The 20,377-nt window shown below is 40.9% G+C and overlaps 1 protein-coding gene across 14 annotated transcripts in view; it reads right to left on the reverse strand.

The window, feature by feature from the left end:
* MACF1 (microtubule actin crosslinking factor 1) overlaps positions 1–20,377 on the reverse strand; it is a 324,108-nt gene that overhangs the window by 80,102 nt on the left and 223,629 nt on the right. For 13 of the 14 annotated variants that reach the window (XM_035018976.1, XM_035018975.1, XM_035018963.1 and 10 more), the window contains 9 exons: positions 17,615–17,781; positions 15,988–16,144; positions 14,001–14,118; positions 9,703–9,765; positions 8,797–9,038; positions 7,727–7,856; positions 6,846–7,045; positions 2,970–3,465; positions 827–2,298 (listed from right to left, as the gene is read on the reverse strand). In XM_035018976.1, the coding sequence (XP_034874867.1) occupies positions 827–2,298; positions 2,970–3,465; positions 6,846–7,045; positions 7,727–7,856; positions 8,797–9,038; positions 9,703–9,765; positions 14,001–14,118; positions 15,988–16,144; positions 17,615–17,781 (3,045 nt within the window). The remainder of the gene's footprint in view (positions 1–826; positions 2,299–2,969; positions 3,466–6,845; positions 7,046–7,726; positions 7,857–8,796; positions 9,039–9,702; positions 9,766–14,000; positions 14,119–15,987; positions 16,145–17,614; positions 17,782–20,377) is intronic. The other variant, XM_035018966.1, reaches the window with a different exon arrangement.

Below are 20,377 nucleotides of genomic sequence, written 5' to 3' on the forward strand. Positions count from 1 at the left end.
AGAGGGGCCTCCAGCAGTGCAGTAAGGCCCTTTTTGGCATTGACAACAGAGGAAACTCAGGATGAAAGGCTCCTATCCCAAGAGCCATGACCCAACAGACAGTCCTGAGAGTTCCAAGCCCCTAACCTGGCAAAATCGCATTTTTGAGTCAACTCCTTCCATCTTCCCCTGTTGTTTTAATTTTGACTCACAAAATCTCAGAACTGGAAATTCTGACTTAGGCAAAGAATTAAAACACATTTGCAGTTAGGGCAGTGCTTTTCAAATTCTGCTATAGGCCAAGAACTTGTACTCCTGTGGGTCTGGGGTATAGTCTTAAGCACTGCCTGCTATAAGAGGGAAACTTCTTTGAAGTGTCATGTCTTATCTTAATAAAGTCATGAGAATTTTGATTTTATTTCATAATACATCAATAACTTTCCCCTGAAGTATGAGGGAAAAAAACCCAACACTTTAGGAAGATGACCCTTGTTTATCTTATAACTTCTCACACCTCAACTGAAAAACAGGGACCTGGAGAAACATCCACTGCTGTTACAAATCACAAGAGGAGATTCTCAGAGTAAGCAGTAACATTTGGAAATTTCTTTCTATACCCTCAGTTGGTTATCAACACTGAAATAAATTACAATAGAAAAATGTTCAAACCAGTTGCCCGGAATTCAAGAGACTGTTCAGTCTCCAAACAGTGTGCTTTGGCGGTGTTGGAAGCAAGAACAGCAGCCCCGGGACAGAAGTTACGATGTATATACAACGGGTTTCCAAGCTACATGAAAAGAAACACGTATCAGATAGCAAAAGATTAAAAAACAATGGCAAGACTTACTTTAAAATCTGCTAGTTGTTGGTTGATGAGATCCACTTCGGTCCCCACGACCCATTGGAGGGCCTCCCCCTCTTCTGCCGCCGTGGTCATGTCATTGAGGGCTTTCAGCTTCCTGTAGAAGTCCTCCACGCGGCCCAGCGTCAGCTCCAGCTGCTCCTGGCGAGCCCTGCTCCTCTCTGTCAGTTTACCACACTGCTTGTTCAGGGCTTCGAGCTCCCTCTTGAGACCTAACAAGTCCAGAGTCCCCTCTTCCTCCAGCATCTGCCGACACTCGGCTTCAGAGGCCTCTATGTCTAACCTGAGGGCTTGGATTTTGTGGAGGAATAGCCGTACATCCTCAATTTGGGACTGAAGGCTATCGGTGTCTCTGCCGATGGCACCCATGCCGTCTAGCTCATCGTCCAGGTCCGCCAGCTGAGAAAACATCTCTCGGACTCGGCAGTGAAACTGACCAATCCCCTCCAGCTTGTTTTCCATCGTCATGCAACTGCTGTTCACTCTTTGCTTCACTTCCAGGAAATCTTGCTGGGTGACCTCGGCTTGATGAAGAAGTTGGGAAGCATCAGATCCATCTGGGGCATCTTCTACCAGGCCCCGAGTGAAGTTCCTCAGATAGTCTACCTGGGGCTCCAGGGTCTGCAGCACTTCCTGTTGAGCTCTTAGCTTCTCCAGGTTCTTGTTGCTACAGGCTTGAGAGCCTAGAGCATCAAAGATCTCAAGTTGGTGTTTGGCCCCTTCAACCTTCTTTTCGATATTTTTAAAGCTTTCCTGGAACTCCTTGAGCCTCTGAGTCATTTCTTCAAGAGACCCTGTTTTGGCCTGTAGTTCTTCTGTAATGGAATCCATGTTCTGGTTGATCCCAGCCTTCTCATCCCGGATATCATCTTCATCCGTTTCTGAGGAGTTGATCAGAATGTCAGCAGCACTGTTCAGGATTTCTAGCAGGGAGCGGCGCTTTTCCACCTCACTCAGCATAGCCTTTGATCTCAGGAGACTGGACTCTAGCTGCACCGGATCCAGAGTGACCTGCAAGTCCGACATCTTAGCCTTACAATCTTCTATCCATGGCACGAGGTCTTCCACATGCCACTGATATTTCTGAGCTTTCTGCAGACAGTCCTTGAGCCTGGATTGTCTGTCTGCAGTTTTTTTACTAAGCTCTTCCCAGTGGCTTTTGAGCTCAACCAGCTGGTTTTGTAAAGTCTTTTTCTCTTCTCCAGGAGGTACAGAAAGAAGCAGAGATTCTCCTTCAGCCACAATCACCTCATAGGAACCACTGTGTTGATTAAGGCTCTTCTGAAACTCTTCATTCTCCTGGAGCTGAGACTGTAACCGCTCCAATTTTGCAGAAATTGGGCAGTTTTTCGCTTGCTGGCTTTGTTTGTCATCCAACCAGGTTCTCAGCTCATCAAACATTTGCTGGAACTGCTGGGTGCTGGCAAGAGCTGCCTGGAGTCTGTTCATGCGATCAGCTGAAATGAGAAAATCAAATTTAAACCAGTCAAATCTGAACATGGCATTTAAAATGTTTGCTGAGAGTATATGGGCTAATCTTAGGGGAAGGAAACTAATGTTAACTGAGGGCCTACCATAAAAGCAGCGCAAAGCTGGTCTCCTTCATATACTAGATCTTATTTAATCCTCACACCAACCTTGTAAGGTGATCTGAATAACAGAAGTAAACTTTTATTCCTAAGCTGGTAAAAAGCCATAAATGTTTCTACAGAAAGGCAACAAACTGATGATAAAATTCTTCTTGTACAAGACCATCATAAGCATCTAATTCTGCAATATGGTATATGTGTGCGTGTGCATGCACATGGTGTAAATGAGTGTTAGTAAAAGTATGTGTGTAACTCCACCTATACATATACCTGTGAGCATGAATCTCTACCTGCTGACAAAATTGATATTAGTGCTCCTATCTCCGGGATTATGCTATATAAAGCTTCACATATGGTTAGTGCTCAGTCAATGTGTGATGACCACAGCACTTCTCACTATAGCTGGACAAAGGGTTAGGGTAACACTAGTCTGAGTCCAGAAGCTGCTTACAGGTCACCCTAGATCCTGGGGACTATTATCACGAAGCCAATCTTTTGGCTTGCCACTAATGTCGCAGCGTGTGCCTACCCTACCTTACCTGCAAGGTCTTCTAAACCTTGGAGAGGCAGGGCAACTGTCTCCAGACGCTTCTTCAGCTCATCCTTGAGGTACTGCTCTCCAATGAGCACTGAGAGCGCATCGCAAAGTGTCTGTGCCTCCTTAATCTCATGGTCCAGCTGCTCCACATCAGATCGAATCTCACTGGTCTCCTCTAGTTGCTGCTTCACGGCCTCAGGTTGGGTACTGATGGCCGACTGGCCACTTAGTCGCTGCCCCACTGCCTTGACCTTCTCTGATAAGTCCTGGAGCAGTTCTTGGTACTGGGTGCTTTTGACAATAGCTTGGTCAATTTGGCTGGAACGGGAATTGAGTTTGTCAGTCAGCTCAATCCACTTCTGATTGATGCTCTGGAGTTCTTTCTGTACTTGGCTGGTGGATGGAGAGACATCTCCAGGGCCTGTTAGGATGCCCTGAGCTGCCTCATTCAGTTGCTCATGCTGTTGCCTGCGTGCTTCGAACTCCTTCAGCATAAACTGTAATAGAAATGACATCAAGATGTTTAGAGAGAGAAAAGACAGATCTAAAAAGAGTGTCAAAACAAAAACTGATTTTGGATTGTGCCAAGTAGTGCCAACTCCTTTCAAAAATAAACCAGAAAACTCCAAGGAACAGGCTACTAGGAAAATGCAGTATCACTTCTAACAACTGCTTAATAAAAACTTGTTTTGAAAGGGTCATTGAGGGCACCTGGGTGGCTCAGTTGTTAAGCGTCTGCCTTTGGCTCAAGTCACGGTCCCAGGGTCCTGGGATCGAGTCCCACATCGGGCTCCCTGCTCAGCGGGAAGCCTGCTTCTCTCTCTCCCACTCCCCCTGCTTGTGTTCCCTCTCTCGCTGTGTCTCTCTCTGTCAAATAAATAAATAAAATCTTTAAAAAAAAAAAAAAGAAAGAAAGGGTCATTGATTGTGCCTCTTCTATTTCTTCCTTATTTGTCCTACTCTGTTTCAATATCAGTTACTAAGGTTGGCCTTGTTTTCTGGATTGGCACTCATCAGCTTTGCCAGACAAAACCCAGGCCTCTGAATTCCAAGTCTGGAACCCTGGGACCCAGAGCTAGCTATATTACTGGCTGGGCTTGCCATTTCAACTCTCTATACGTCTGTTTTTCCTAGTTTCTTTCTTGGAATTCCAACAGCACATACAATCTATACATTACAACATAGCATGAGTAGACAATGAGCTTCTTTAAAGCAAGTAGCATGTCTTTTTACTCTTTTCTATCCACTATTTCACTCAGCAAAGTAGTTAGGGTTACAGGCTCTGCAATCAGACTGCTTGGGTTCAAATCCTGACTCTATCACTTGCGAGCTGTATATATAACCTTAGGTGAGTTTTTAAAGTTCTCCAAATCTCAGCTTCCTCATCTATAAAATGAGGATAGAAAGTACTTATCTTGGCTATTTTAAGGATTAAGTAAGATAATTTATGGAAAGTATTCATCACTCACACTGTATATAAGTAAGACATGACTTTAAGGAAGAACAGATGCGTGAACGATGAACTAAAACAATGTAAAAAAAAAGAATGATAGGGGCGCCTGGGTGGCTCAGTCGTTAAGCGTCTGCCTTCGGCTCAGGTCATGATCCCAGGGTCCTGGGATCGAGCCCCGCATTGGGCTCCCTGCTCAGCCAGGAGCCTGCTTCTCCCTCTCCCACTCCCCGCTTGTGTTCCCTCTCTAGCTGTCTCTCTCTCTGTCAAATAAATAAATAAAATCTTTAAAAAAAAAAAAAAAAGAATGATAAACACTGATGTGAACATGGCACTGTGAAAGCAAGAAGTAAGGATGATTAATTCTGTGGAAAATGACAAAAGGACGAGGGAAGTCAGGAAAGGCTTCACAAAGGATACAGGAAGTTCTCCCAATGAGAAAGAGAGAGAGCCATTTTAGCAAAGGGCCTAGGATTAGCAAAGGCACAGAGCGGTATGAGTATGGTGTGTTCAAGGAAAGGACGAGTTACCCGGTGTGTGCAGAAACCTGGGTATATGGGAGAAGAGTGGGAAATGAGGCTGGCAAGACAAACTGGGACCAGATCGTGGAAAGCCTCATATACCACACTGAGCAGGTACTTGGACTTTGTTCAATCGGCAGCCAAGAGCCAGTGAAGCATTTTCATGTACTCAGGTGTGTGAGTTAAGGAGATAATCTGGTAACCGTGTGGAGAATGCACTAGACAAAGAAGCCCATTAGAAGGCTGTTGCGATGGTACAGGCCTGAGATCAAACCTCCCTAAGGGAGGAGCACTTAGAATGGAGACTTAGAACAGCAGTTCTCAAAGTATGCTCCAGGGATCCTTGGGAGTCTCCAGGCCCTTTCAGAGGGCCCATGAGGTCAAACTAATTTCATAATAATACTAAGATATTATTTGCCTTTTATAATTTTTCTCTCACAAATGTTCAGTTTTCCAGAGGCTACATGACATCTAGTATAGCAATAGATTGAGTGCAGAAGCAGATATGAAAATGTATGAGAATATTCTATTAAGTCAGACATCAAAGAGATTTGCAAAGCCATAAAACAATACCACTCTTATTAAAGTTTTTATGTTTGGAAAATGTTATTTTTTCATAAAATATGTTACTTATGTTAATGTTACAGTTTTACCATTATTATTTTTAAATTAATTAATAAATACATATTTTCAAATTGCTCAGTGTTTTTGTTTTTGTTTTTAAGTAGGCTCCACACCCAGTGTGGGGCTTGAACTCACGACCCTGAGATCAAGACCTGAGTTGAGATCAACAGTCAGATGCTTAACTGACTAAACCACCCAAGTACCCCTTAGTGTTTTAATACAGTAAATATTAATAGATATCAATAGTTAAACACAAGCTCTTTGGGGTCCTCAATACTTTTTTAAAAAAGATTTTACTTATTTATTTATTTTAGAGAGAGAGAGACAAAGAGAGAGGGTGGAGGGAGGGGCAGAGGGAGAGGGAGAGACAGAATCTCAAGTAGCTCGGTGAACACAGAGCCCAACGTGGAGCTCGATTTCATGATCCTGAGATCATGACCTGAGCCAAAATCATGAATTGGGACCCTTACTCAACTGAGCTACCCAGGTGCCCCTGGGGTCTTCAAATTTTTTTAAGAGCCTAGAAGTGTTTTGAGACCAAAGAGTCTGAAAACCACTGGAATAGAAAAATATTTGTAAGTGAACTAAAGAGGACTTGATAATTAATTGGATACAGTGGCTAAAAGAAAGGGTTCCTTTAAAAACTACTCTTAAGTCTTTAATTTAGGGAACTTGGTGGATGGTGAGAAGAAATGGAACAAGTTTGGAAGAGTTTGGGAGGATGTAGAATAATAGAAGTTTCTCTGGTGCTTACCAAAAAAAAAAAAAAAAAGAAGAAGAAGACGACGAAGAAAAAGAGGAGGAGGAAGAGGAAGAAGAAAAAGTTCTCAACAGGAATTCATTAGAAATGATATAATTTGACCAACCTAAATTTCCATGATGGTAGGCACTTAAATCAATTTTTTTTTGCGGTTTGAGCAACAGAGAACCTTTAAGTGAAGCCAGCAGATATAAGACATTACATTAAGTAATATGGTCACTACTATTGGGGATTAAAAGTAAAATACGATTCTGCAAAGTAGTCAGAAATTCCCCATTCTTACATCCATTCATCTTACTGCCTGTTAATGATATTAATAATACAGTTATTGACTATTTATTATTTGACAGGCACCGTGATAAAGCCCTTATAAACATCTCATTTAAACCGAGGAAACGGAACTCTGGAAGGTTAACTGACTTGTCTAGGGTCATTTGAAATCTACTTGCTGAGAACAGCATTCAAAACCAGGTTCACGGGGTTCTAATTTCTTTGCTTAACGCAGTAAGCTTTGTGGCTCACCTGGACCTGCTGCTTTTGTGCAGTCAGCATGTTGGGGTCAATAGACAGGGGCCCCAGCACCCCCATCATCAGTTCCTTCTCCATCAGCCAGGGCCGGAGCTGGGATTCTGCAGCCTGGAAACTGGCCAGATGACTTGCAGATTCCTCCAGCTGCCTTTGCCGGGCCATGGTCACTTCGGTGGCCCTTTCCCATCGGGAATCTGTAGAGGGGAAATGAGAGAATGTGTTCCTTTAGTCTCACCAGCCACTGGCCTGATCCCTAAGTTATGTTCCTAATATACTACAGGAAATGACCCCTGCAGCATTAGTTAAAAATAACCTTCATTTAATTTTAACTAAAGTAACACAGTTCTGTACTTAATCGTGGTGGTGGTTACATGAAACTACACAGAACTACACACACACACGCACACACACACACAGATACGGATGTATGGCTATCTTATCTATATTATTTTATGGCCTGTTTTTTAACTCTTACTATATTATAAACATCTTTACTGCCAATGTTTTTTCATGCCAATAAACATTCACCAGTCTCATTTATATATAGTTCAGTATGAATGCAGAATAATTCACCTAATCCTACCAGTGAATAGATTATTTCCCATTTTTCATTTTCATCACCAATGCTCTCCTTATCACAGCAGATTATCAGATTGACTTGCCCAAGAAAGCCAAACCTCTGAGACTTTTGAGTGGAATCTCTAGATTTCTTTTCCCTAATCAGACTCACTCACTCTCTAGCCCTATTTGGACCTCTTGATTGCTTATGAAAATTAACTAAAAATAAGTCCTGCTTTATAGGATGTGCTGAAATTCTATATTTGCTTTGAAGACAAGCAATGTAATGAATTTGCAACATCCCTCTGAATACTTACTGAGTTCCTCTTGCATTTCCTTCCAGTTTTGTGCTTCTTGTGAGTTGGGATATGTCATCAGTAATCCAGCCAGGGCTTCCTTTACTTTTTGGATTTTTGGAGAATTCTGTTCCAATTCAGCCAGGAAGGCCTAGGAGAGAGAACACCGGGGATGCCATGAGATTTCTGCATAGGAAACAGAGCTGTGTGTGTGGAGGAAAGTACTGGAAGACTGGGCCGCAATTATAGGCTCCACTTCTGATTCTATCAGTGTCTTATTTCATGATTTTAAGATACTTTAACATTTCTGCTTTGATTTTTACTTTAAAATGAAAATCTGAGTAGCAGGATCTAAATTTCTTTTATGGACAACATATCGGTAGAACCCAGTAAGAAGGTATTATTCAACCCCCCACAGAGAAAGTGTCAGGTATGATAATGATGATGGTGGCATCCAGGACATTTAGGTAGCTGAAGAAGATGGCATACTCCGTCCAGTTAGAATATAAAAAAGTTTGGCAAAAAATTTTTTTTGATAGGACTTCCTATATGGTCTTGTTTCTCCTGATAGTTTTCCTAGTCCTACATGTCAACCTGAAGAATGAACTGTAATCACAGCTACACTTAAATCGCCCCAAGGGTTGCAAAGGGGCTTTGATGAGAATGGTTTGGCTTACAGAATCATAGGGAAAACCAGATCCCATTCTCAGTGCGCTGATAACTTCAGGGGAGGGATATTCTCTTTCTATAAACAGATTTGGTTTTTTTTTTTTAAGTTTTATTTATTTTAGTAATCTCTACATCCCATGTGGGGCTCGAACTCATGAGCCAGAGATCAAGAGTCACATGCTCTTCCGATGGAGCCAATCAGGTGTGCCTGGTTTTGTAGCTGAATATTATTTATAATAATTTCTCATTTCATAGGTAAGAAAATTCTTTAGGAGAGTTTAAGCATATTAATCCTTTGAAAGGGCTCCTCATGGCCTGGGTGGATGGCCGTGTCCCTCACTCAGGTCCTGGGCTTGGGTAGAACACCATACAACAGCCCCTTCCTCCTAGTGTCTGGGACGCAGCTAATGCAAACACAGTACCTTGTTAGATTCAGCTTGGGCTCTCACTGTTTCTGGCTTGGTTGGAGATGAAGAGGCATCCATGGCTTTCAGGACTTCCTCTTTTGATTCCAGCCACTGCAGCACTGAGCCCGCTTCCTTCTGAACTTCCTGCATTCTGCTGAGGACAGCCTGAAGGCTTTCCTGGTGTTCCTGAAGCACTCCCCCCAGTTTCTCATATTTCAAGTTTACATCTGACATGTCACACTGGATCTCCGTCAGATCTAGCATCACAGAAACAAAAATCAGATCGGGAATAGTTCTCCAAGCCTCCCCATGGGTTCCTCATGCTAAATTACTCATCAGGATTAAACGTCTCTCCTACTCCTTCTAGTGAACTAGAGATTCACTTCCTGCTAAATCACATAAAAGGTCTTGTTTATATATACAAAGCAAAGGAGCTTTCATTAATCTGCTTTCAGATTTTGACATGACGTATTCAGATGTACAAATAAAATGCTAAAATGCTAAATAAAAAAAATTCTGGGAACTGCAGAAGTGAAGGGAGTGAAGGATTTGGGGCATTCTTCTGTTCCCTCTTGTCCAAGCAGGGAAATCATGGGCCAAGAAGCTGAGGGTTAGACTAGACTACCTCTAACGTGGCTTCTTTATGACTCAAAGATTCACATATATTTTCTTCAAGCTCTTTCCTTACTGGTCTTATCTAGTGGTCCAATTTATTTCCTAGTACCGTATCTCACTGGCTGCCAACCTGCTTAGCCTTTAGCAACCCAGCAAAGGAGCATCACAGTGGCTTTTCCCCAGATTTTTACCCTCATACCCATCCTGGCAGCGGTTCTTTCACACATACAAAAACATACACAGATGCCAACGTGAACACTGTCCTAACACATCCAACAAAGAGGCACTGTGAAATGGCATTCTCACCTTTGCAGGTGTGGTATCCGTTTACACTGCCTACAGAGCTTCCTACAGAGGGCAGTATGGAACCTGAGCAGAAGGACAGGGAGACAAACAGGGCAAGACAAACGTGTTAGGAATACATACAGGCACTGAATTTGTTCTCTGGCACTCACTTTAAGGTCAGGTATCAGGAGGTTAACACAGCACAAGACAACATACTCATGGAAGGAGACAAATCATTTTAGCTGCCAGGCAACAGAGCATCACTCAGGTATCTTGGTTTCTTAGCGGTAGTGGTTCCTAACCCTTTCTAAAGGAAACCCGAATTCCCTTCCTTGATCTCTGACTTGAATTCTCTGGATCCTGCCATAATGTTGCAAACAAGTATTGATAAAATAATTAAGTCTTTAGAATATCTGTGCTGTCTGCCACGCTTCGGAACGAGAATTTGTAATAAAGCCAAAAAGGTTCAACTTTAACATCAATGTTCTTCAACATGACAAAAATGAACAATAAGTGTAATTAAGGACAGAAAAAGCAGTATTCTTTTAATAAAGACATTAAAATGAGTCCTTATATTGCTTCAAAAGGCAGATTCTCTGTCTTTTCTATCATGAAAACTTTCTCCTCTCCTTCCCCACCAGAAAACGGAAATTCTAAGCGCCAATAAATCTGGCTCATAAATATTCCCATAAATTCTGCTTTGGGCCTTTGGTTCTGTTTCTGATTACCACGATTTCACCTATATTCTCCCCCAGGTTGATTCCTTATATTTCAGGAGTGTCCCAAGTTAAATAAAAATCAGATCATGCAATTATAGAAATTATACAGAAATGTGAAGAATATTCATGATATAATGTTACATTACAAGGACAGAATAAAACTCTCATGTGCACTGATTTCACTGGAAAAAGTTTTATGTTAAGGTTATATTAAAAAATAGTAATTGTGAAACTTTTAAATGTTAACATTACTGTATTTTCTCTCTTTTTTTCCTTAAGTAGGCTCCACACCCAGTGTGAAGACCAATGCGGGGCCTGAATTCAGGATGCTGAGATCAAAACCTGAGCTGAGATCAAGAGTTGGATGCTTAACTGACCAAGTCACCCAGGTGCCCCGACATTATTGTATTTTCAGTGAAAAAATAGATCAAACAAAAAGATCGTATTCCATTGCAGTAGGGTGATGACCAAAAAAGAAACTGGACTAGTAATTGGGAGAAGGTGGTCCTGGCCAAGACCGTCACTCACTCAGTATGTGAGCCTTAGAGTACGGATGGACCTCAGTGTCTTCTCTAGGATATGAAGATAATACTAGCTATCCTGTCAGCACTGATGGGGTTACTGGAGAGAAGTAATGAGGTAGTGTACGTGAAAGCACTTTATGAAACAAAAAGAGCTACATTAATGTCAAGAACTGTAATATTCATGATTTTTCAGAGGTAGAACAGAACTTTGAGAGCACTCAGGGCTAGTGATTTTCAAAGCAGCAAAAGAGGTACTGTAGGGACTCTGTAAATGTTTGGTTTAAATTTAACCTTCAGAATATATTTCGGATTACTTAGAAATGGCAAGAAAACATGCACATTCAATTATGTTGAACACCACATCTTGACCCACTAGATATAACCAATTTATGCTGCTTTGGGGAGAGATGAAGTAGCTCCTGTACCTCCCTGCCTACATTTAAACTTCGTTTTGAGTGTCACTGATTGGAAAAGCTATAGCTCTCTGCTAGCACTTTACAGTAGTCAAACCTACACATGTCCTCTCATACAAAGAAAGACATTTACAGCATGTGTGTACTATATTAAAGAAAGTGACAAGAAAGGCTAAGGTGCATCTACTCAAAGCAGGCTCTCTCATTAGGGCAGAACCGTGTAGTAACAGAATTCTTAACATGTCAGGTCATGATGACGTCAAGTTCCAGGCAAGCTTTTGTTCTCAATGCCAGTTTTAGGAGTTTTCTATGTTTAAGAAAAGAATGTGAACCTTCATTAAAATTCTTGTGATCTAACTTTGAAACAAGAATTTATTACATCACTTTCAAGCTTCTGGTTCAGTTTAACTGAGGAGTGTTCTGAGACTCTAAGGGGAACTTTTTTTTTTTCCATCTTGAATCAAGTATATTTGTGTTTGAATTTAGGCTACATCACTTCATAGTGGGTGACGTCTTAGTTACTGTGCCCCCTTTACCTGTACTAAATGTACAATTTCTACCCCATAACTCTTGAGGAGATTAATAAATGAGTAATTAATGGGAAACTGGTTAGCAATCTACAGGATAATAATACTTGAGATTTATCTTTTCCATTGGGCAAAATTTACTTGAATTCCTATGGACAAATCATTTGCATTACTATCAATTATCTACAAAACTCTAGAATAGAACAGATATTCAGTTAAAGATGCACACTCAGAACCAAATCATTTCCAAAAGCTTATTAGAGGGGCGCCTGGGTGGGTCAGTCGTTAAGCGTCTGCCTTCGGCTCAGGTCATGATCCTGGGGTCCTGGGATCGAGCCCCGCATCAGGCTCCCTGCTCCGTGGGAAGCCTGCTTCTCCCTCTCCCACTCCCCCTGCTTGTGTTCCCTCTCTTGCTGTCTTTCTATCAAAAAATAAATAAAATCTAAACAAACAAACAAACAAAAAAACCCAAGCCTATCAGACAATGCCCAACACTTCACTGAAAGGACACCCAATACTTTTCTGTTGTCCATTTCCAAGACTTTGACAATTTTTTCTGACACAGGTGAACCATAAAGTGAACTTTTAAAAACATTTGTCATCCTTTACAACTACTTATCTGTGTAACCTGTATTTCCTGGATACAATGCAATCAAACAAAATGGAGAAATAAATCTGATAATAAAGCTGTCATCCAAAAATCCTTTGTCGAATCTTTATATTCCCTAGGATAGCCTCAATATTTTCACTGATGGATTTCATGATAGATAAAATGCTATAAATTCAGTTATAAGGGAAATTTATGCCAACAAAATATCATTTGTATCTGTTTTATGTAGTAGAGTTGTATTTGAGATTATTTATTTATTTATTTATTTATTTATTTATTTATTTTAAAGATTTTATTTATTTATTTGAGAGAGAGAATGAGAGAGAGCACATCAGAGGGGTTAGGGTCAGAGGGAGAAGCAGACTTCCTGCCAAGCAGGGAGCCCGATGCGGGACTCGATCCAGGGACTCCAGGATCCTGACCTGAGCCGAAGGCAGTCGCTTAACCAACTGAGCCACCCAGGCACCCTGTATTTGAGATTACTTAAAAAAAAGATTTTAGTGCTTTAAAATGTTTGAAAAACCAATGATCTAGTCTAGAAGTCAGAAAACTATACTGGCCAAATCTGGCCCTCTGCCAATTTCTGTATATAATGTTTTATGTGAACACAGCCACACCCGTCCACTTGTATGCTGTGTGTCCCTGTTTCTGTGCCGCAGTGGTAGGGATGTGTAGTGTAACAGAGAACATGTGGCTCACAAGCCTTAAGTATTTACTACATGGCCCTTTACAGAAAAAGCTTGCAGACTCCTAATGTAGTCACATACTAGTAAGTCCCTGAACTTTTCTAAGTTTCATGTGTTGCAATATAAGAATCATCAATTCCCTGAAATGCTGTCATTTCTGGGTAGTTCCAACAGATCTTTAAACTTCAACAGAAAAGTGGCTGTTCTCAGGAGGAAAACATAAACTTTTGCCTTACGATTAAAGTGACTGTAGGTGTGCACTAACCCAGTCTGGCAATAAAACCTATAAGGTCCCAATTAAAAACCAGAAAGTGACTGTGAGCTCATATGGATTTTGTTTGAAAGACTTAATTTGCAGCCAGAGATTATTCATATATCTGGGCACCATCTTTGTATCCACTTCCAAGAAGTGTGGCAGTCCTTGGCAGACCAACACTGACTCCTAAATACCTAGTCTCTCTCAAGATATCATGCTTATACCCTTCAGGGCTGACTCCAATCTAAAGATGATGCATAGCCATCCATTCCCTTGTTTAAAAAGAATAAATTCGCCAAGATGGAAATTCTATTTTAATCCTTCTCTGTTCATTTAGGCCAACTAGTCCCTTTACTTTTTCCCATCACAGGAAGGAATTTTGTAAAATGGAGCAAAGATCAGGTTGGGGAAGAGATGGGGAAAAGATCAGATTGAGGGGAAAGACTGCTTTGTGGATCACTCCCCTTTGTTCTCATACCCAACCTTGATTCTGACTTTTATTAAATAAGGGGTCATAACGAAAGGCCAAAGGCCAAAGTGAAGAATAATGTTTATTTACTGCATTCTTAAGAGCCTGCACTCACCTGTCTTGGCTTGGGAATCAGGTGCTGTGATCTCCACGATGAGATTTTCTAAAGAAGTGCCTTTGCAGTTGATTTCTTCCACCAAACTTCCCTTACTTGCCCAGTCATCTAGAAGACCCTGTTAACAGAACAGCTAAATGTAACATCTGGGGGCATTCTCCTCATCAGTAGGGACACCTGTTCTTGTACATATACTCCCTAAATTTTTGATAAGCATTAAGTGACTATCCTCACGTAGTCAGCCACTTCAAGATCTTGGTTTAGCCAGCCATGATGTGGGAGAATGATATCCTGGAATATTCAGGATCTTCCCATTCATTCATTCATCAATTATTTATTGAGCATTACTGTAGGCCAGGCATCATGCCTAACACTGGGGATACAAAATAGGATTATGACACAGTTCCTAAAACCAAGAGGTCAGATTATCAACTGCATTATAATGTGATAAATGTTATTACAGAAATACACAGTAAACTCTTGAGAGCACAAGAGGAGACACATCTAACTCTGCCTAGAGAGAGGAAAGCTTTGAGTGAAGACAAAGGTAGTAAAAGGGAATGGAATGCATGTAAAGAATAAAAAGAAATGGCAAATGGAGGGTAAAATGAGGAGCTAGATGTTGAGATGTAGAGAAATGCAGAGAATCGTAGGCTACACTCTGCATTTTCAAGGAGACTTTATATTGGGCTTGAAGCCAGAGCTCTGACTGCCACAGAAAACCATTAGGAAACAAAGGCATCTGCTGTAACAAGGTCGTATTGTCTCTACATGTGGATTGCCTGCGACAGAAGTAGAATTCCACTTCTTCCAAAGCAGGGACACCTTCTTAGCCTTGAATCCCTTTCTCCACACTGAATTTCCCTGACAATTTACTTAGTTTGCTTTTGACTTTAAGCTGCCCAGCAGCAGAGAAAGACAGAGCCATGGATATCCAGCAAGCTCATGCTGCCGAACTGCAAACTGAGCCTTGTCAATTCACAGCTATAAATTCCTTTATTAATCACTCCAGATTCCAAAGAGCCACAGTTCCCAAACCATGCATTGACTCACAGGGTATTTTCAAGTTTTGAGGGAAATACAGTGACATCTGTTGGACACCATGTGAACAACTACTATGAAGTTGTTTAGACCTAACCACGTAGCAAGTGAGACTTTTTAGTTTTTTCTTTTCTTTTTCTTTTTTTTTTGCCTTGAGGTACCATGAAAAATTTCTTGAAACACTAAGGGCACTGTGAACCTAGAAACTGGGAAGCCTCTGCCCCAGGGGATTCCCTGCAGCAAATGCTCCTGGCACTCTCTCTGTGAAAGCAACCAAACTCTTTCCCTCTCGTCTGGCTCAAAATAAATCCTGCTTTACTAAGAAAATAAGGAGAATGCATGAGAACTAGTTGGAGGTAGATATGGCTTGATTTCAACAAAAAGAACAAATGTGTTAGAGGAGCAAGCAGAGGCTGAATGACTGAATCAAAGAAGGGATTCTGTAGGGGATGGGAGAAAGGTTGATCCTACTCTGGAAGGTACTATCATCCAACCATCTGATTCTAACTCTTCCTTTTTTAGCTGTAGAGCTAGTTCTTCTTTTCTCAATTTCCTGATCATGTATCTGGTCACTTGCTCACATATAACTCTCTAATTCTCAAACACACAGTGAGAGTGTAAGCTTCTCAAGGACTGAACTTTAACAACTATCTTTTTTATGATCCACCACAGAATGAGAGGCATCTGAAAAACAGCTGAAACTTTATAGATGTTATTCCCAGGTTACTTTTTTGGTTTTGGTTTTTAAATAGGAGACATTTTGGTGCTCAGTGCTTGGGTAGGGGTAGGTGGGAATCACATGAAGAAAATGGAGGGATTTCTATTCTGATGCAGAAGGATAACTTGGATTTGTCGCACCACTTCCTTACCACAGTTGAAGACCAGCCCATACAAGCTTCCAAACTGCTGTCCAACCTGGTTCCTGGAGCTCTTTCTGTTCACCTACCTTCAGGTGTTCAATCTGCTTTTCCAGCTCTTTAGTACTCATAAAAGTCTCTGTAGGTGGAATATTCCCTTCAGTTTCCTTCAGCCATTTTTGGAAGGTCCTAACCAGCTTCCGAAATTCATCCAATTGCTCCTGACAAGATGATGCATCTTCCTCCCTGTCAACAACAACAAAGGCATTTTGTTACTTGCCAGACTAAGCTTTGTAAAGATGTCAACTTGAACTAAAACTACACTCATTCTGGGACTCTAGGCATCTTTTCCTTACAGGGCCTTTTCCTTCCCATAATCTTTTCCACGGCAGCTTTGGCTAAACCACCACATACAATGTAGGAGAGCATCAAACTAAGGAATCTGTTGCCCTTGTTTGGACATTTCTGGCGAGAGGAGTCTTTAATCTTACTCCAGGCCAAAGTGAAAGTGAGAGAAACTAAAAGGAGCATGCTATTTAGGTGCAATGATACAATGGAAAGAATGTAGGCTTTGGATCTCAAGTCCAGCTCTGTCACTTTTTAGGTAGTTGACTCTTTCAAGGCCAAATTCAAATGCTAATCCCCTTAGCAAAGAAGATGCTGAAACAGAGGCTCAGAAAAGTTAGGTTAAGCACACTAGGTGCACCTGGGTGGCTCAGTCAGTTAAGCATCTGCCTTTGGCTCAGGTCATGATCCCAGGGTCCTCGGATTGAGCCCCAGGTTAGGCTCCCTGTTCAGTGGGGAGCCTGCTTCTCCCTCTCCCCCTGCTGGTTCTCTATCTCCCTCTCTCAAATAAATAAATAAAATCTTTAAAAAAAAAAAAAGCACACAAATGGGTAAAATGAGCCAAGGACAAAGGAGAATTTAATTTCAAAATTAAATTTTAGAAGTGGCCACATCTATCAAACTTGAAGCCAGAGATCCTGGTTCTTCCTACAGGTAAATGGCCCCGAGTATAGAGGAAGAACAAGCTTTCCTGGCCTCTGTCCCCCTTCTCTCCACTAAGTAGCCTGAGGCTATAGTGTTGTTTTGAGCAACTGCTTTCCTCCAGTCACTTTCCTCAGGCAGTCACCTGCCAAATCAAGATTATATATATGGCTAAACCAAGAGAGGAAGTCTTATCAAGCTCTTAAACCCATGTGAGGTTTTCTAATGGAATCATGGCTTTTCAACAGTCAGCAGATAAAATGAAATCAGCCACCCCTGTCATATATTCCCATGTTTCCCTTAAAAGAAGAATCCAGACACTCCTCTAAAACAACAACTCAAATGTGGCCAAAGCAGAAAGGGAACCAATATAACCATTAATTACATCCGGAAAGTCTCTTCCAATTTTTCTCTTTACTTCAAATCCTGCCACAATCCTACTTGCTGCCCCAAATTCATTGTTAGGTCCAGGTGACCTGGGCTACTGATTGTACAGAGGGAAACTGAGCCCCATTACTGAGAAGGAATTCATGATTTAGTAATAGAAAACCACTAAGCACCGAGTAGATTGAATAGCTTTGCCTAAAAGAGGCACTTTCCAATCTCCTATGACTCAGTAGCAGACTTCTTGATGCCATCTTTTCTGCTAAAGGAGGAAGAGAAAATCATTTCATTCAATAGCAAGGAAAAATTAGCTCCCCCAATTGACCAACGCATATGAAAACTCACCTTTCTTTAACTGTCTTCTGTAGCTCTGTGAAGTCCTTTCTGAGATTCTGTACCCTGTCCTGGTGCTGGGATAGGTCGAGGGCAAAGCCACAGGAGCTCAGTTCTGTGACCAGGTTCTCGAGAGTCTCCAGGTTCTCCTGTTGATCTTCCATTTCCGAATTGAGCTCCTGTCAAGCAAACAGGAAAATGTACTAAATCCTCTGGTCATTATAAATAAATATACTCTAAAAAAAAAAAAGATATCTATATTAAATCGGGGGCAAGTTCCCCCTAATCTGTAGAAAAAGAGGGAACAAAGAAAGAGGCATGCTCACTGGGTCAACTGCTAGATCAAAGCAATAAATACGGAGGATTTTTCCAATCCACCTGAGAGCAGCTAGGAATTGAAAATGAATCCTGTCTCCTTTAAACAAATGTTTAATGATTTGGGAGGCAGCATGACAGAATGAAAAGAATGGATGTTTTTGGAGTCAAAAAGATTCCTGAAAATCAATCACGGCTTTGCTACTTCTAGCGTGTGATCTTAAGCTATTAAATTTCTCTAAGCTTCCATAGCCTATCTCTTCTGTAAAACAGGGTAAACATACGCTCTCCACTATTATTTAACACTGTATTCAAGATATTAGCCAATGCAATTAGGTAAGAGAAAACAATTTGTGGCATACAAATTGGAAAAGAAGAGGTAAAACTGTATTTGCAGATTATATGAAAGTATACTTGTAAAACCCAAGAAAATCAATTATACAATGAATTAAACAATGAAGTAATCCAATAAGGTAGCAGGATATAAAACCAACATATAAAAATCAAGAGTGAAAACTTCATTTACAATAGCAGCATAAAAGGTACAATTTTAAGAACCAACTAACAAGAAACATGCAAAACCCTTATGAATAAAACTTTAAAATATTTTTGACAGACATAAAAGCAGACCTCAATAAATGGAAAGACACCCATAAAGATATGTGTACATGTGTACGTGTGCATATACGCACGTGTGAATAAAACGTGATCCAAATAAAAATACCAATTGTCCCCCTACGACTAATAAAGTTGATTTTAAAGTTCACATGGAAAAATAAATGTACAGTTACCAGTGTGAAAAATCCTGAAAGAAAAAAAGAGAGAGAGAGAGACTAGCCCTCCTAGATAGTAGAACACATCACAAAGCCTCTAGAATAAAAAATAGTATGCTATGGTTCATGAACAGACAGACCAGCAAAGCAGAATAGAAAATCCAGAAATAGACCTGAGTCCACATGCACATTCTATATCTGATAAAGATGACTTCTCAAATCATTGGGGGAAAAAGATGGACTTTTCAAAGAAATGATATCGGGAACAACTAGACAGACGTTCAGAAAAAGAACTTGGATTCATATGTGCACTGTATCTCAGAATGAACTTAAAATGTTAGAAGATTCAAACGTAATATAAAGACAGAATGAAAGGAAGAAACGATCCGAGTTCTAGAAGCAAGCATGGGTGAATTCCTTCAAACCTGGGTGTGGCAAAAGACTTTCAAAAATACATATTCAATAAGAAGTGATAAAATCTACTATGTAAAAATTTAAAAACCTCTTACATGACCAAAAACACTATAAGCAAAGACAAAGGACAAACTGTGAAAAAAGATTTTCAACATATCATATATAAAGAACTAACCTCCCTCCTATAGAACTCTTGTAGGTTGAAAGAAGAAGAAGAAAAAAAAAAACCCACAAAGTCCTGACAGGAAATAGTAAAGGCCATGAACCAAGAGTTTACAAATAAATGTCCCTTAAATGTATAAAAATATACTCAACTTCATCAGAGAAAAAATAAAAATTAAAGCCACACTGAAATATCATGTTGTATCAATCAGATTAACAGAAACTCAAATGCTGTTCTGCTGGTGAGGCTGTAGGGGAAACAGGTACTTTAGTGCACTGCTGGCGGGAATGCAAAATGGTGAAATCCTGACACACTGGGATCTAGGTGAAAAGGACGCTGGTGTTTATTGTGCCATTCCTTCTACTTTTCTGTAAGTTCGAAATTCCTCAAAATAAAACCCAAAAAGGACAGCAAACCAAACCAAACCATGGGATCCTACTTTAATATGGAAAAAGTTAGATAGATGGATAACCCCAAGACACCAATGCAGGGATATAGGAATGTTCAGGTCCTACAGGTGGCAATGTGGGCACCTGCAGCCATCCTGGAGTCAACGTGGCCACTCCTTGGTCAAAGTACAGGCATATACTCTGACCTACAATCCTACTCCTGCACATGTATCTGTATCCGTGGTAGGTAAGACTCTTCGTCAAATATTTCTAACTCTGCACCTACTAGGTATATGGTAGGAATACATTTCTCCACCCCCTTGAATGCCAGGTGTGAAACCTGCTTTAACTAATGAAACGAAAATGGATTTGAAATGCCCTCTCCCTGCTGGAGCAGTAGTCATGAAGGCGTAGGGCAGGATGAAGTCCCCATCGACTTGAATCCCTGAGTGACCATGATGAGCTAAGTGAAAAGTAAATCTAGGCTGTGTTTGTTTTTTTTTTAAAGGACAATATCTAGTTTACAGGGTGGTTGTGATAATTCTTTTTTGTTTTTTAAAGATTCTATTGATTTATTTGAGCGAGTGAGAGTGTGTGCATAAGCAGGGGGGAGGGGCAGAGGGAGAAGCAGACTCCCCGCTGAGCAGGGAGCCCGATGTGGAGCTCGATCCCAGGACCGGGAGATCATGACCTGAGCCGAAGGCAGACACTTAACCGACCG

This window comes from Mirounga leonina, unplaced genomic scaffold, assembly GCF_011800145.1.
Source record: "Mirounga leonina isolate KUSES-001 unplaced genomic scaffold, KU_Mleo_1.0 Mir_173, whole genome shotgun sequence".
NCBI lineage: Eukaryota > Metazoa > Chordata > Mammalia > Carnivora > Phocidae > Mirounga > Mirounga leonina.